Source organism: Passer montanus, unplaced genomic scaffold, assembly GCF_014805655.1.
Source record: "Passer montanus isolate IOZ18808 unplaced genomic scaffold, ASM1480565v1 scaffold270, whole genome shotgun sequence".
NCBI classification, from domain to species: domain Eukaryota; kingdom Metazoa; phylum Chordata; class Aves; order Passeriformes; family Passeridae; genus Passer; species Passer montanus.
In genome coordinates, this window is record NW_024367373.1 from 85224 (window position 1) to 101428 (window position 16205).

The 16205-nt window shown below is 58.9% G+C and overlaps 3 protein-coding genes across 10 annotated transcripts in view; 2 read left to right on the plus strand and 1 right to left on the minus strand.

The window, feature by feature from the left end:
- The first annotated feature begins 21 nt into the window (after positions 1 to 21).
- Positions 22 to 10209, plus strand: CDK2 (cyclin dependent kinase 2). The gene is made up of 10 exons (XM_039713016.1): positions 22 to 247; positions 617 to 694; positions 1051 to 1171; positions 2154 to 2324; positions 3135 to 3236; positions 3539 to 3874; positions 6694 to 6726; positions 7331 to 7453; positions 9309 to 9402; positions 10058 to 10209. The coding sequence occupies exons 1-10, from the start codon at positions 132 to 134 to the stop codon at positions 10171 to 10173; spliced, it is 1290 nt and encodes a 429-aa protein (XP_039568950.1). The 5' UTR covers positions 22 to 131; the 3' UTR covers positions 10174 to 10209.
- Positions 10210 to 11357: 1148 nt separating this feature from the next.
- On the minus strand, positions 11358 to 13981 carry LOC120503931 (translation initiation factor IF-2-like). Of its 8 annotated transcripts, none has more exons than XM_039713005.1 (3): positions 12527 to 13675; positions 12360 to 12471; positions 11358 to 11653 (listed from the first exon to the last, which is right to left on the minus strand). In XM_039713005.1, exons 1-2 carry the CDS (start codon positions 13532 to 13534, stop codon positions 12394 to 12396), a joined length of 1086 nt encoding a protein of 361 aa, XP_039568939.1. In that variant the 5' UTR covers positions 13535 to 13675; the 3' UTR covers positions 11358 to 11653; positions 12360 to 12393. The 8 variants fall into 8 exon arrangements, with proteins under 8 accessions (XP_039568939.1, XP_039568940.1, XP_039568937.1 ...); XM_039713006.1 differs by lacking the exon at positions 11358 to 11653 and adding an exon at positions 12472 to 12503 and having other exon boundaries at positions 12254 to 12387; positions 12592 to 13958; XM_039713004.1 differs by lacking the exon at positions 11358 to 11653 and having other exon boundaries at positions 12306 to 12471; positions 12504 to 13337; positions 13384 to 13538.
- A 253-nt stretch (positions 13982 to 14234) lies between these two features.
- The window catches only part of SUOX (sulfite oxidase), a 5704-nt gene continuing 3733 nt past the window's right edge, over positions 14235 to 16205 (plus strand). The window contains exons 1-4 of the mRNA XM_039713009.1: positions 14235 to 14373; positions 14877 to 14965; positions 15040 to 15250; positions 16189 to 16205. The exon at positions 16189 to 16205 is cut by the window's right edge and continues 1165 nt beyond it. Of these exons, the coding sequence (XP_039568943.1) occupies positions 14934 to 14965; positions 15040 to 15250; positions 16189 to 16205 (260 nt within the window). The 5' untranslated portion in view covers positions 14235 to 14373; positions 14877 to 14933. The remainder of the gene's footprint in view (positions 14374 to 14876; positions 14966 to 15039; positions 15251 to 16188) is intronic.

Sequence of the window (16205 nt, forward strand, 5' to 3'; positions counted from 1 at the left end):
GACACCAGCACCCCCCCAGCACCGCCTGCTGTCCCCTTTCCCGGTGTCCCCTCCTTAGCGGGTGTCCCCGCCCACCCGGGGGTCCCTGCCCCACCCGGGGGTCCCCCCGGTGTCGCCCCCCGCGTCCCCCCATGGAGAACTTCCAGAAGGTGGAGAAGATCGGCGAGGGCACCTACGGCGTGGTCTACAAGGCGCGCAACAAGGTGACGGGGGAGGTGGTGGCCCTCAAGAAGATCCGCCTGGACACGTGAGTGGGGGTCCCGGGGGTCCCGGGGGGGGTCCCGGGGCTCTTGGGGGGAAATGTCACCAAGGGACCCCAGGAGTGACCTGGGGGTCTTGGAGGGGGTTTTGGGGGGTCCTGGGTGGTCCTGGGGGGAGATGTCACTGAGGAGGGGTCCCCAGGAGTGTCCTGGGGGTGTCTTGGGGGGTCCTGGGGGGTCTCTGAGGGGTCCTGGGCAGCCCCCCGTGACCAGGACGTCCCCAGGATGTGCTGAGGCCGTGCCAGGCCCTGTGGTGTCCCCGTGTCCCTGTCCCCGTGTCCCCAAGCTGTCCCTGTGTCCCCAGGCCGTGTCCCCAGGGCTGTCCCCAGGGCTGTCCCCATGTCCCCTCACCGCAGGGAGACCGAGGGTGTCCCCAGCACGGCCATCAGGGAGATCTCGCTGCTCAAGGAGCTCAACCACCCCAACATCGTCAAGTGGGTCTGGGGGCTCCGGGGTGTTCGAGTCCCTGTCCCCGTGTCCGTGTCCCCCTGTCCCAGGGCTGTCCCTGTGTCCCCAGGGCTGTCCCCGTGTCCCCAAGCTGTCCCCGTGTCCCTGTCCCCGTGTCCCCAAGCTGTCCCTGTGTCCCCAGGCCGTGTCCCCAGGGCTGTCCCCAGGGCTGTCCCCATGTCCCCAAGCTGTCCCCAAGCTGTCCCCGTGTCCCCTCAGGCTCCTGGATGTCATCCACACGGAGAACAAGCTGTACCTGGTGTCCCTGTCCCCATGTCCCCAGGCTGTCCCCGTGTCCCCAGGGCTGTCCCCGTGTCCCCAAGCTGTCCCTGTGTCCCCCCAGGCTGCTGGATGTCATCCACACGGAGAACAAGCTGTACCTGGTGTTCGAGTTCCTGCACCAGGACCTGAAGAAGTTCATGGACTCCTCGTCCCTCAGCGGGATCGCGCTGCCGCTCATCAAGGTGGGCTGGGCACCCCAAAACCGGGGGGACCCCAAAACCGGGGGGACCCCAAACCTGGGGGGACCCCAAAACCCAGGACCCCAAAACCCAGGACCCCAAAACCCAGGGGCACCCCAAAACCTGGGAGGGGACCCTAAAGCACCTGGGGAGTCCCTAAACAAACACCTGCGGGACATTGTGGAGACCCTAAAACATCTGGGGGGGACATTGGGGACCCTAAAACCCCAAGCCCACCCTGGGGGTCCCCAGAGCCACTCAGGGCTCACTCAGGGGCTGTCCCCAACGATGTCCCCAATGTCCCCAGAGAAAACCGGGGGGACCCCAAAACCTGGGGGGACCCCAAAACCTGGGGGCACCCCAAAACCGGGGGGCACCCCAAAACCGGGGGGACCCCAAACCTGGGGGCACCCCAAAACCTGGGGGGACCCCAAACCTGGGGGGACCCCAAAACCCAGGACCCCAAAACCCAGGACCCCAAAACCCAGGGGCACCCCAAAACCTGGGAGGGGACCCTAAAGCACCTGGGGAGTCCCTAAACAAACACCTGCGGGACATTGTGGAGACCCTAAAACATCTGGGGGGGACACTGGGGACCCTAAAACCCCAAGCCCACCCTGGGGGTCCCCAGAGCCACTCAGGGCTCACTCAGGGGCTGTCCCCAACGATGTCCCCAATGTCCCCAATGTCCCCAGAGTCACCTGTTCCAGCTGCTGCAGGGGCTGGCCTTCTGCCACGTGACCCCAAAACCCCAAACCCACCCAGAGCCACTCAGGAGCCACTCGAGTCTCTCTGGGGATGTCCCCAACGATGTCCCCAACGATGTCCCCGATGTCCCCAATGTCCCCAGAGCTACCTGTCCCATCTGCTGCAGGGGCTGGTTCTGGGTTCCATGACCCCAAAACCCCAAACCCACCCTGGGGGTGCCCTGGCTCACTCAGGGGACTGACCTCATTGTCCCCAATGTCCCCAACGATGTCCCCAGAGCTACCTGTTCCAGCTGCTGCAGGGCCTGGCCTTCTGCCACGCTCACCGGGTGCTGCACCGGGACCTGAAGCCGCAGAATTTGCTCATCAACGCCGAGGGCTCCATCAAGCTGGCAGACTTCGGGCTGGCCCGGGCCTTTGGGGTGCCCGTCAGGACCTACACACACGAGGTGTGGAGTTTTGGGGTCCCCATTTGGGATTTTGGGGTCCCCTTGTGGGGTTTGGGGGGGATTTAGGATCCCCAGGTGGGGTTTGGGGGTGTTTGGGGTCAAGCTGGCAGATTTTGGGCTGGCCCGGGCCTTTGGGGGGCCCGTCAGGACCTACACACACGAGGTGGGGGATTTGGGGTTCCTAGTTGGGATTTGGGGGGTTTTGGGGTCCCCAGGTGGGGTTTGGGGGCCCCATGTAGGTTTTGGGGGGATTTGGGGTTCCCATGTGGGGTTTTGGGGGGGATTTGGGGGCCCAGAACCCCTTTAGGGCTGTCCTGTCCCTGATGTCCCCAATGTCCCCTCCATGTGACGGTGGTGACCCTGTGGTACCCTAGGGGTGTCCCGGGGTTTGGGGGTGTTTGGGGTCAAGCTGGCAGATTTTGGGCTGGCCCGGGCCTTTGGGGTGCCCGTCAGGACCTACACACACGAGGTGGGGGATTTGGGGTTCCTAGTTGGGATTTGGGGGGTTTTGGGGTCCCCAGGTGGGGTTTGGGGGCCCCATGTAGGTTTTGGGGGGATTTGGGGTTCCCATGTGGGGTTTTGGGGGGGATTTGGGGGCCCAGAACCCCTTTAGGGCTGTCCTGTCCCTGATGTCCCCAATGTCCCCTCCATGTGACGGTGGTGACCCTGTGGTACCCTAGGGGTGTCCCCAATACCCCTGATGATGTCCCCAATGTCCCCAGGTGGTGACCCTGTGGTACCTTAGGGATGTTGGTGGTGATGTCCCAGTGACCCTGACGGTGTCCCTGACGGTGTCCCCGTTGTCCCCAGGTGGTGACACTCTGGTACCGCGCCCCCGAGATCCTGCTGGGCTGCAAATATTACAGCACGGCCGTGGACATCTGGAGCCTGGGCTGCATCTTCGCCGAGATGGTGAGGGACACTGGGGACACTGGGGACAACAGCAGAGCCCCCAGGGTGACACCAGAGCACCCCCAGGGTGACACCAGAGCCCATGGGTGACACCAGAGCCCCCCCGGGTCACACCAGAGCCCCCAGGGGGACACCAGAGCACCCCCAGGGTGACACCGGGGTCCCTGGGTGTGGCCGGGATGTCCCCAAACCCCCCCGGGGGTGGCTTTGGGGGGTTTCAGGTGTCCCTTGGGGTGTCCCCAGTGTCCCCAATGTCCCTGTGTCCCTGTGGTGTCCCATTGATGTCCCCAATGTCCCCACAGATCACTCGCCGCGCGCTGTTCCCCGGTGACTCCGAGATCGACCAGCTGTTCCGCATTTTCCGCACGCTGGGCACGCCGGACGAGGCCGCCTGGCCGGGGGTGTCGGCGCTGCCCGACTACAAGGCCACCTTCCCCCGCTGGGCGCGCCAGGACCTGGCCAAGGTGCTGCCGCCGCTGGACGACGAGGGCCGCAAGCTGCTGGCGGTGAGGCCGCCCGGCCCTGCTTTTTCCCCATTTTTCCTGATTTTCCCCAAATTTTCCCTGATTTTTCCCAATTTTTCCCTGATTTTTCCCAATTTTCCCCCAAATTTTTTTTTATTTTCCCACTTCTTCCTTGATTTTTCCCATTTTTCCTGATTTTTCCCACTTTTTCCTTGATTTTTCCTACTTTTTTCTAATATTTTCTTGATTTTTCCCACTTTTTCCTGATTTTTCACACTTCTTCCTTGATTTTTTTCCATTTTTTCCTTGATTTTTCCCACTTTTTCCTTTATTTTTCCTACTTTTTTCTAATATTTCCTTGATTTTTCCCACTTTTTCCTGATTTTTCCCACTTCTTCCTTGATTTTTTTCCACTTTTTCCTGATTTTTCCTAATTTTTCCCTGATTTTTCCCAATTTTCCCCCAACTTTTTTTTTATTTTTCCCACTTCTTCCTTGATTTTCCCCATTTTTTCCTGATTTTTCCCACTTTTTCCTTTATTTTTCCTACTTTTTTCTAATATTTCCTTGATTTTTCCCACTTTTTCCTGATTTTTCACACTTCTTCCTTGATTTTTTTCCATTTTTTCCTGATTTTTCCCAATTTTTCCCTGATTTTTCCTAATTTTTCCCTGATTTTTCCCAATTTTCCGCCAATTTTTTCTGATTTTCTCCACTTCTTCCTTGACTTTCCCCACTTTTTCCTGGTTTTTCCCAATTTTTCCCTGGTTTTTCCTACTTTTTCTGATTTTTTCCCCAATTTTTCCCACTTTCCCCCACTTCTTCCTAATTTTTCCCACTTCTCCCTGATTTTTCCCACTTTTCCCTCACTTTTCCCCAATTTTTTCCCATTTCCCCCCATTTTTCCCTCATTTCCCCTCATTTTTCTCCCATTTTTTCCCAGATTTCCCCCATTTTTTCCCCTTTTCCCCCCATTTTCCCCTCATTTCCCCCCATTTTTTCTCAATTTCCCCCATTTTTTGCCATTTTTCCCTCATTTCCCCTCATTTTTCTCCCATTTTTTCCCAGATTTCCCCCATTTTTTCCCCTTTTCCCCCCATTTTCCCCTCATTTCCCCTCTGATTTTCTCCACTTCTTCCTTGACTTTCCCCACTTTTTCCTGGTTTTTCCCAATTTTTCCCTGGTTTTTCCTACTTTTTCTGATTTTTTCCCCAATTTTTCCCACTTTCCCCCACTTCTTCCTAATTTTTCCCACTTCTCCCTGATTTTTCCCACTTTTTCCTCACTTTTCCCCAATTTTTTCCCATTTCCCCCCATTTTCCTCATTTCCCCCCATTTTTCCCTCATTTCCCCTCATTTTTCTCCCATTTTTTCCCAGATTTCCCCCATTTTTTCCCCTTTTCCCCCCATTTTCCCCTCATTTCCCCCCATTTTTTCTCAATTTCCCCCATTTTTTGCCATTTTTCCCTCATTTCCCCTCATTTCCCCCCCCATTTTTCCCTCATTTCCCCTCATTTTTCTCCCATTTTTTCCCAAATTTCCCCCATTTTTCCCCTTATTTCCCCCCATTTTCCCCCCATTTCCCCCCATTTTTCCCAATTTCCCCCATTTTCCCCCTCTGAGGGCAGGGCGGGACCCCCCGGCGGGGATTTGGGGAGGGGGCTCCGGGCCTGAGGGGCCCGCCGCGTCCCGGGGGTCCGGGCTGGAATCCCCCGGAGGGGTCGGGATCGGCCGGGTTGGGGTTGGGGGGAGCGGTGGGAGGGGGAGCCCCCATTTGGGGCGGGGGGTTCGGCCCCCTCCTCATTATCGGGGTTTTTCTCTGGTTTAGATTTTTTTCCCCACCCCGTTCTCCATTATTGGGGCTTTCCCCCTATTTTGAGGGTGTTTTTCTGTTCTTTCCCCGTTGTTGGGATTTTTCTCCTATTTTAGGATTGTTTTCCTGTGCTTTCCCCATTATTGGGGTTTTTCCCCCTATTTTGGGGCTGGTTTTCTGCTCCCTCCCCAATGTTGGGATTTTTGTGCTATTTTAGGGATGGTTTTCTGTGCTTTCCCCATTATTGGGATTTTTCTCCTATTTTAGGGCTGATTTTCTGCCCCTTCCCCATTATTGGGGTTTCCCCCTATTTTGGGGGTGTTTTTCTGTTCTTTCCCCATTATTGGGGTTTTTCCTTGCTGCTTTAGGTTATTTTTTCCCATCTCTTCCCCATTACTGGGATTTTCTCCTATTTTGGGGTTTTTTTCCCACCTCACTCTCCATTATTGGGATTTTCCTCCTGTTTAGGGTTTTTTTCCCCCACCCTCTCCCCATTATTGGGGTTTATCCCTATTTTGGGAATGTTTTCCTCACAGTTTTGGGGTTTTTCCCCCTCATTATGGAGGGTTCTGATCCCCCCCTGGGATTTGGGATTGCTCAGAGTTTGGGATTCCCTGGGGTTTGGGATTGCTCAGAGTTTGGGGTCCCCTGGTGCCCAGCCCGTCCCGTCCCAGGGGTTGATCCCGTGTGGGTGATCCCATCCCAGGGCTGATCCCAGAGGGTTCTCCTGGAGTTCTCACCTGTCCCAGCAGGGTCCCCCATCCCGTGCGAGCTGGGTGATCCCAGTGCCCTGACCCCATCCCAGTTGGGTTATCCCATCCCAGTTGGGTTGATCCCATCCCAGTTGGGTTATCCCAGTGCCCTGACCCCATCCCAGCTGGGTTCACCCCATCCCAGTTTGGTTATCCCAGTTGGATTGATCCCATCCCAGCTGGATTGACCCCATCCCAGTTGGGTTATCCCAGTTGGGTTTATGCCATCCCAGTTGGGTTGATCCCATCCCAGTTGGGTTATTCCAGTACTCTGACCCCATCCCAGTTGGATTGATCCCATCCCAGTTGGGTTGATCCCATCCCAGTTGGGTTGTCCTGAAGGGATCTGGGGGGGATTTGAGGGGGTCCTGAAGGGTTTTGGGGGCATTTAAGGGGGTTTTGGGGGGTGGTTTGAGGGGTACAACCCAGGCTGCCATCGTGGTCTGTGACATCACCAACCAGGTCTGGGGGGTCTGGGGGGGATTTGGAGCAAATGTGGGGGACTCGGGGTTCTGAGGGATCTCAGGGGATGTGGGGAGGGGTCTCAGGTTATTTGAGGAGGGGTCTCACGGTGCCAATCCCCTCTCCCAGGAGACGTTTGCCCGTGCCTGGGGTTGGGTAAAGGAGCTGCAGGGGGGTCTGAGGATCTCAGGGCTCTAAGGATTTTTGAGGAGGGGTCTCAGGGGATTTGAGGAGGGGCATTTGGGGACAGGTCTCAGGGATTTGGGGAGGGGTCTCAGGGGGTTTGAGGAGGGGTCTCATGGTGCCAATCCCATGCCAGGAGACGTTTGCCCAAGGCTGGGTGAAGGAGCTGCAGGGGATCTCAGAGGAGGGATTTTGAGGAGGGATCTCAGGGGATTTTTGAGGAGGGGTCTCACGGTGCCAATCCCATGCCAGGAGACGTTTGCCCAAGGCTGGGTGAAGGAGCTGCAGGGGATCTCAGAGGAGGGATTTTGAGGAGGGATCTCAGGGGATTTTTGAGGAGGGGTCTCAGGGGTCTCAGGGGATGTGGGGAGGGGTCTCACACTATTTGAGGAGGGGTCTCACGGTGCCAATCCCCTCCCAGGAGACGTTTGCCCGGGCCCGGGGCTGGGTGAAGGAGCTGCAGCGCCAGGCCAGCCCCAGCATCGTCATCGCCCTGGCCGGGAACAAGGCGGACCTGGCCAGCAAGAGGATGGTGGAGTACGAGGTAGGGGGGGGATTTGGGGATTTTGGGGGAATTTGGGGAATTTTTGGGAATTTTTTTGGGATTTTGGGGGGAATTTTGGGTGGATTTGGGGATTTTTTGGGGGATTTTGTGATTTTTTGGGGAATTTTTCGGGGCTTTTGGGGATTTTTTGGGGGATTTTTTGGGAATTTTGGGGGGATTGGGGGATTTTTTTTTTAATTTTTGAGGGATTTGGGGATTTTTTTGTGACTTTTTGGGGAATTTTGGGATTTTTGGGGGATTTGGGGATTTTGGGGATTTTTTTTTTATTTTTGAGGGTTTTGGCATTTGGGATCTGTCTCTGGATAGGCAGAGAGGGGATTTAGGGATCCTGGAATTTCCTTTTTTATGGGAAAAAGCTCTTGGGGTCTGGGTGGGATTGGGATGAGGCTGCAGGGGATTCCCAAAGGTCAGTCCGGGCGGTTTTTTGGGATTTTTGGGATTTTGGGGATTTTTTGGGTTTGGGATTTGTCTCTGGGTAGGCAGAGAGGGGATTTAGGGATCCTGGAATCGGACCACCGAGCCAGGTGGGGTCGGGATGAGGCTCTGGGGTCATCCCAAAGGGATTTTTGGGATTTGGGATCTTTGGGGTTTGGGGATTTGCCCCTGGATCAGCTCCAGAGGGAATTCTCAGAGGAGGGATTTTGAGGAGGGGTCTCAGGGGATTTTTGAGGAGGGGTCTCAGCGGATTTGGGGAGGGGTCTCACACTATTTGAGGAGGGGTCTCACGGTGCCAATCCCCTCCCAGGAGACGTTTGCCCGGGCCCGGGGCTGGGTGAAGGAGCTGCAGCGCCAGGCCAGCCCCAGCATCGTCATCGCCCTGGCCGGGAACAAGGCGGACCTGGCCAGCAAGAGGATGGTGGAGTACGAGGTAGGGGGGGGATTTGGGGATTTTGGGGGAATTTGGGGAATTTTTGGGAATTTTTTTGGGATTATGGGGGGAATTTTTGGGGAATTTTGGGTGGATTTGGGGATTTTTTGGGGGATTTTTTGGGAATTTTGGGGGGATTGGGGGATTTTTTTTTTAATTTTTGAGGGATTTGGGGATTTTTTTGGGACTTTTTGGGGAATTTTGGGATTTTTGGGGGATTTGGGGATTTTGGGGATTTTTTTTTTTGGAACGTACTGGGATTTTTTTTGGGAATTTACAGGGTGGTTTTGATAAATTTTTGGAGATTTTTTAAAATTTCCAGTGGGTTTTTTAAGGGAATTTCGGGGGTTATTTTTTGGAATTTTTGGGTTTTTTTGGGAATTTCTGGGGTCGTTTTTCAGGAATTTCTGGGAGTGTTTTTCAGGAATTTCTGGGGTTTTTTTTCTTGGTGGTTTCTGGGAGTTTTTTTAGAGAATTTCTGGGGTTGTTTTTTGGAATTTCTGGAAGGATTTTTAGGAATTTCTGGGGTTTTTTTTGCAAATTTCTGGGGTCGTTTTTCAGGAATTTCTGGGAGTGTTTTTCAGGAATTTCTGGGGTTTTTTTTCTTGGTGGTTTCTGGGAGTTTTTTTAGAGAATTTCTGGGGTTGTTTTTTGGAATTTCTGGAAGGATTTTTAGGAATTTCTGGGGTTTTTTTTGCAAATTTCTGGGGTCGTTTTTCAGGAATTTCTGGGAGTGTTTTTCAGGAATTTCTGGGGTTTTTTTTCTTGGTGGTTTCTGGGAGTTTTTTTAGAGAATTTCTGGGGTTGTTTTTTGGAATTTCTGGAAGGATTTTTAGGAATTTCTGGGGTTTTTTTTGCAAATTTCTGGGGTCGTTTTTCAGGAATTTCTGGGAGTTGTTTTTTGGAATTTTGGGGGTTGTTTTTGGGGGGAATTTGGGGGTTTTTGCTGAGTTTTTTGGCCTGCAGGAAGCCCAGGCCTACGCTGATGACAACAGCCTGCTCTTCATGGAGACCTCGGCCAAGACAGCCATGAATGTCAACGACCTCTTCCTGGCCATCGGTGGGTCTGGGGGCTTCGGGGGGCAAGCAGGGGCCTGGGGGGCTTTGGGGGTCCTGAGGGGTTTTGGGGATTCTGAGGGAGCTCACGAGGATTTGAGGAGGGGTCTCAGGAGGGTTTTGGGGGTTCTGAGGGGTTTTGGGGTTCCCATTTCCAAATCAATCATCCAGAATCATCTCAAACCATCCCAAATCCCCCCAAACCAACCCAAACCATCTCAAATCATGTTAAATTACCCCAAATCCCCCCAAACCATCCCAAATGATTCCAAACCACCCCAAATTATTCAAAACCATCCTAAATCACCCCAAATCGTCCCCAAATCATCCCAAACCATTCCAAATAACCCCAAATGCTCCTCAGTGACCCCAAACCATCTCAAATTATTCCAAACCATCCAAAGTCACCTTAAATCACCCCAAACCACCCCAAAGCATCCCAAATAATGTTAAATAACCCCAAATGATGTCAAATGACCCGAAACCATTCCAAATAATCCCACACCATCCCAAATCACCTCAAACTAACCCAAATCCCCCCAAAACCATCCCAAACCATCCCAAACCGTCCCACACCATCCCAAATCACCTTAACTGACCCCAACCGACCCCAAATGACCCCAAACAACCCCAAACTGATCCCCAATTCCCCGTTCCAGCCAAGAAGCTGCCAAAGACGGAGCCGCAGAGCACGGGCGGGGCCGGGGGCCGGGGCCGGGGCGTGGACCTGAGCGAGCAGAGCCCGCCGGGCCGCGGGCAGTGCTGCAGCAACTGAGGGGTCCAGGGGATCCAATGGGATCCAGTGGGATCACAGCCCAAATCCAGCCAGGATTCAGCTGGGATCGAACCCAGATCCAGCCAGGACTGAACCCAGCTCCAGCCCGCCGGGCCGCGGGCAGTGCTGCACCAACTGAGGGATCCAATGGGATCTGCTGGGATCCACTGGGAACACAGCTGGGATCCCGGCCCAAACCCAGCCAGGATCCAGCCAGATTGAACCCAGATCCAGCCAGGATCCACTGGGATCGACCCGGGATCACAGCTGGGGTCCACCAGGACTGAACCCGAAGCCAGCCAGGACTGAACCCGGCTCGAGCCCGCAGAGCTGTGGGTGGTGCTGCAGTGACTGAGGGATCTGCTGGGATCCATCCCAGATCCAACTGGGATCACAGCCCCAGCCCAGCCAGGATCCACTGGGATCGACCCGGGATCACAGCTGGGATCCACCAGGATTGAACCAGATCCAGCCACGGGGCTGGGGCTGCAGCAGCTGAGGGATCCACGGGATCCAGCCCAGATCCCAGCTCCATCTCTGCCCTGGGACTCTCCCCGAGCTCTCCCGGCACTTTTTGAAGCTTCCAAGGCTCCACCTCGGCACCAGATCCCTCCCGGATCCACCAGATCCCTCCTGGACCTTCCAGATCTCACACAGATTCTTCAGATCCCTCCTGGATCCTCCAGACTCCTCTTGGCTCCACCAGATCCCTCCTGGATCCTCCAGATCTCACACAGATCCTCCCGACTCAACAAGGACCCACGAGATCCCCCCTGGCTCCTTCAGGCCCCACTTGGATCCCCCAGATCCCACCTGGACCTTCCGGATCTCACACGCATTCTTCAGATCCCTCTTGGATCCTCCAGGCTCCTCCAGATCTCACACAGATACTCCAGACCCCTCCTGGCTCCACCAGATCCCTCCTGGATCCCCTAGATCCCACACGGATGCTCCAGACTCCACCTGGATCCTTCAGATCCTTCTTGGATACTCCAGACTCCTCCTGCCTCCATCAGATCCCTCCTGGATCCTCCAGATCTCTCTTGGATCCTCCAGACTCCACCTGGATCCACCGGACCCCTCCTGGATCCTCCAGATCTCACAGAGATCCTCCAGACTCTACCAGGATTCTCCAGATCCCTCCTGGATCCTCCAGATCTCTCTTGGACCAAGGACCCCCCGGATCCCCCCGGATCCCGAGGTCGGGGGTCCCGGGGCCCTGTGGGGTTTGGGGGTTCCCCTGGGACAGGAGCTGCGGGGAGCCACCGGTGCTGGGGACACCGAGGGGACACTGGGGACATCTGGGGACACTGAGGGGACACCGAGGGGACACCGAGGGACACTGGGGACATTTGGGGACACTGAGGGGACATCCCCTGGGTGCTCCCAGTGCTGACCTCGATGTCCCTTCAGGGATCCCAGTGGTGTCCCCAGTGTCCCCAGGTGATCCCAGCCATGGTCACCACCCCTGGGATGTCACCTCCACCAGATCCCTCCAGGATCCCCCAGACTCCACCTGGATCCTCCAGATCCCTCCTGGATCCACCGGACCCCTCCTGGCTCCCCCCAGCCCCTGGTGGATCCCGCAGATCCCGACCGCTTGGATCCTCCAGACTCCACCTGGATCCACCGGACCCCTCCTGGATCCTCCAGATCTCACAGAGATCCTCCAGACTCTACCAGGATTCTCCAGATCCCTCCTGGATCCTCCAGATCTCTCTTGGATCCTCCAGACTCCACCTGGATCCACCGGACCCCTCCTGGCTCCCCCCAGCCCCTGGTGGATCCCGCAGATCCCGACCGGACTCCCGGGGACCCCGCGGGGCCTCGGACACTCGGACACCTCCGGACCCCCCCCGGACCCCCAAGGACCCCCAAGGACCCCCCGGATCCCCCCGGATCCCGAGGTCGGGGGTCCCGGGGCCCTGTGGGGTTTGGGGGTTCCCCTGGGACAGGAGCTGCGGGGAGCCACCGGTGCTGGGGACACCGAGGGGACACTGGGGACATCTGGGGACACTGAGGGGACACCGAGGGGACACCGAGGGACACTGGGGACATTTGGGGACACTGAGGGGACATCCCCTGGGTGCTCCCAGTGCTGACCTCGATGTCCCTTCAGGGATCCCAGTGGTGTCCCCAGTGTCCCCAGGTGATCCCAGCCATGGTCACCACCCCTGGGATGTCACCCCAGGTGGTCCCAAAGGTGTCCCCAATGTCCCCTCAGTGATGTCCTCGATGTCCCCAGGTGATCCTGGCCCCCAGGTGACATCCCCGGGTGGTCCCAGTGGTGTCCCCAATGTCCCCCGGGTGGTCCCAGTGGTGTCCCCAATGTCCCCTCAGTGGTGTCCCCAATGTCCCCCAGGTGTCCCAGCCATGGTGGCCCCGATGTCCCCAGGTGATCCCAAAGGTGGCCATGATGTCCCCCGGTGTCCCAGCCATGGCCACCCCCCCGTCCCCCCCACAGTGTCCCCAGTTTGTCCCTGTCCCCCCCAGGCCCCCCTCTTTGCACTTTATGCTCCAGCGTCCCCGGGGTGGCACTGAGGGGACAGCGGTGACAGTGCCACCCCTGCCCTTGTCCTTGTCCCCGCTGGGGCCTCGGTGTCCCCACCCTGTCCAGGGGACAGCCGGGGTGCTGCCAGCCCAGTGGGGACACCCGAGTTGGGGACACCCCGAGGTGGGGACACCCCGAGGTGGGGACACCCTGAGGTGGTGGCACCTCAACTTGGGGACACCCCGAGGTGGGGACACCCCAGATTTGGGACACCCTGAGTTTGGGACACCCCGAATTTGGGGACACCCCGAGGTGGTGGCACCTCAGCATTTGGGGACACCCCGGGTTGGGGACACCCAGAATTGTCCCCCAGGCACGGGGGGTGGCGGCTGTGGGGCGGAGGGACCCGGTCCTGTATGAAGCCCCTGGGGACACCCTGGGGACATTCCTGGGGACACCCTGGGGACATTCCCGGTGCTCCGGAGCCTCTGGACTTGGTGACATCGCTGTCCCCAGGGTGGGGACAGAGCCCGCAGGGTCCTGGCCTTGTCCCCGCCCTGGGGACACCTCGGGGACACTCCCAGGGCCACTCCCAAGGCCATTCCCAAGGCCATTCCCAGGGCCATTCCCAGGGCCATTCCCAGGGCCACCTCGGTGCCACTCCCAGGGACACCTCGGGGACATCTTGGGGACACTCCCAGGGCCACTCCCAAGGCCACCTCGGGGACACCTCGGGGCCATTCCCGGTGCCACCTCGGGGACATTTCCGGGGCTGCCTTGGGGCCACCTTGGGGACACCTTGGGGACACTCCCGGTGCTCCAGAGCCTCTGGACTTGGTGACATCGCTGTCCCCAGGGTGGTGTCCCCATGTCCCAGCCCTGGACCAGACGGGGACACCGCAGCTCCTGCTCCCTTTATTTCCTTTTTTTCCCTTTTATTTCCTTTTTTTCCCTTTATTTTCCCCTTTTTTTCCTTTATTTTCCCTTTTCCCCCCCTTTTTTTCCTTTTTATCCCTTTATTTTTCCTTTCCCCCTTTATTTTCTCTTTATTTTCCCTTTTTTCCCCTTTTCTCCCCTTTTTTTCCCTTTTCCCGTCAGATTTTCTTTCTCTTTTCGGTTCATTTCCGTTTTTTCCCCCTCGCTTTGGGAATCTCCTCCCTCGCCGTGAAATAACAATCGTGGTAACCACACCCTCGGGTCGCTGATTTACCCGTGTATTTAATGTAAAGTAAAAAAAAAAACAACAACAAGGACAAAAAAAAACCAGGGAAAAAAATCCCAAAAAAGCGACAATTCCCGATTTTTGTGTGCTCAGGGAGGGGACGGGCGACACCCGGTGCCAGCAGCCGCTGCCAGATCGCGGCCCTGCCCTGATAACGCTTATCAGAGTTCACAGCTGCCTGGCGGCTCCTGGGTTTTGCCGGTTTTTTCCCTTTTTTCCCCGTTTTTCCCCCAAATTCCGGGGGAATTTCGGGGGGCGCTGCCCCTTTAAATCCGCGTGGCCGCTTTAAGACCCCCGTGGCGCTTCCCGTGGTGTTGCCGCTTTAAGCGGGCGCCGGTGGGGCCCACCCTGAGCGAGGCCACGCCCACTTGGCCCCCGTTAAAGTAAACAGAGGGGCGTGGCTCCGTTCAGCGAGGCCACGCCCATCGCCCCCCTCTTAAAGCGGCCGCGCCCGCGGGGACATCGCGGGACCGGAACCGTTACGCAGGTGCGCGGCGGCGACAACCGGGAGCGGCGACAGCCGGGAGAGGGGACAGCGGGGACGGGAACCGGGGGTGGGAACGGCGCGGGAAAACCGGGATCGGCGTGGGGCTTGAGGGGAGGGAGAAGCGGGACCGCGCTGCGGCTGGGGGGAAACAACGGGGAGCGGGGGAGGTTCGGGGACAAGCGGGACCGGCCTGGGCCTGCGGCGGGGACAACCGGGACCGGGACGGGACAACCGGGACCGGGATGGGGAGGGGAGAACCGGGACCGGGCTGGGAACAACCGGGACCGGGATGGGCTGGGGACAACCGCGACTGGATCGGGCTGGGGACACCGGGACCGGAATGGCGCTGGGGGAGGAGACAACGGGGACCGACCGGGTTGGGGACAACCGGGACCGGACTGGGGACAACCGGGACCGACCGGGCTGGGACTGGCTGGGGACACAACGGGCCCGGTTGCGCTCGTGTCGCAGCAGAGGTCCCTGACTGTCGCTTTCCCCGGCAGCGCTACCGGCGCCGTTTCCCGGTGCCGGTGCCCGTTCCAGCCGCCGCCGCCGCCGCGATGCTGCTGCTCCGGGCCATGGCCGGCCGCAGGTAGGAACGGCCCCGCGGGGCTCCCGGTGCCCCCCCGGTGCCCCGGGGCCGCTGTGACCCCGCTGTCCCCGCAGGCTCCCGCCGCTGATGCGGCTGCCCCGCCGCTGCTCCCGGCTGGCCGCCGGTACCGGGGCACCGGAGGGACACCGGGAAGCGACACCGGGGGGAGCGACACCGGGGGGACAGCGGGGAGAGGCCCCCGGGGGACGCCGGGGAGCGGCCCCGGTGCTGGCGGCGCTGCTCGGGCTCGGCGCCGCGCTGGCCTACGGGGAGCGGCAGCGGAGGGTGAGCGACACCGCGGGCGGTGGCACCGGGGGTGGCACCGGGGGGGCGGTGACACTTCGGGGTCCTTCCCCGTGACACCGGAGGGGGGTGGAGCCCGGCGGGAGGCGGCGCCCGAGGGGCGGATCCCGGTGAGAGGTGACACCGGGACAGCGGGAACGGGGGGGTGGCACCGGGACAGGGACATCCTGGAGGCGGGGTGGCACCGGGACAGCGGGAACCCAGAACGGCGGTGGCACCGGGGGAAGGGTCCCGGGGCGGGGGGGACACCGGGACAGGGGTGACACCGGGATTCCGGGCACGGTGACACCGGGACAAGGATCCCGGGGCAGAGGGTGACACCGGGACAGCGGGATCCCGGGGGAGGAGTGACACCGGGACAAGGATCCGGGGGAGGAGTGACACCGGGATCCCGGGGAGGAGGTGACACCGGGTCGGGGGTGACACCGGGACAGGGAGATCCCGGGCAGGGGTGACACCGGGACAAGGGTGACACCAGGACGCGGATAATACCGGGACAGGGAAATCCCGGGCAGGGGTGACACCAGGACCTCGGGTCGGGGGTGACACCGGGCAGGAGTGACACCGGGATCCCGGCCAGGGTGACATCGAGACAGGGGGATCCTGGATCGGGGGTGACACCGGGACAGGGGGATCCCGGGCAGGGTAACACCGGGACGGGGATGACAACGGGACAGGGAGATCCTGGGCAGGGATGACACCAGGACCCCGGGTCGGGGGTGACACCGGGCAGGGTGACACCGGGATCCCGGCCAGGGTGACACCGGGACGGGGATGACAACGGGACGGGGAGATCCCGGGCAGGGGTGACACCAGGACCGCGGGTCGGGGGTGGCACCGGTCCACCGGGATCCCGGTGCCCGGGGGGGGTCCCGCTGACGCCCCCGCTGCCCGCAGACCGCGCAGGCCGCCCGCGCCAGCCCCGCCGCGCCGTTCC

Bases quoted from the DNA above. Each gene is read 5' to 3' on its own strand.
- CDK2 (XM_039713016.1), top strand. From the start codon at position 132: ATGGAGAACTTCCAGAAGGTGGAGAAGATCGGCGAGGGCACCTACGGC. The intron at 1,172-2,153 runs GTGGGCTGGGCA...CGATGTCCCCAG, and splicing joins TCGCGCTGCCGCTCATCAAG to AGCTACCTGTTCCAGCTGCT. The intron at 7,454-9,308 runs GTAGGGGGGGGA...TTTGGCCTGCAG, and splicing joins AGAGGATGGTGGAGTACGAG to GAAGCCCAGGCCTACGCTGA.
- LOC120503931 (XM_039713001.1), bottom strand. From the start codon at position 13,534: ATGGGGACACCACCCTGGGGACAGCGATGTCACCAAGTCCAGAGGCTC. The intron at 12,472-12,503 runs ATTGGGGACACC...CACCCGGGGGAC, and splicing joins GGGGACACCACTGAGGGGAC to ATTGGGGACACCACTGGGAC.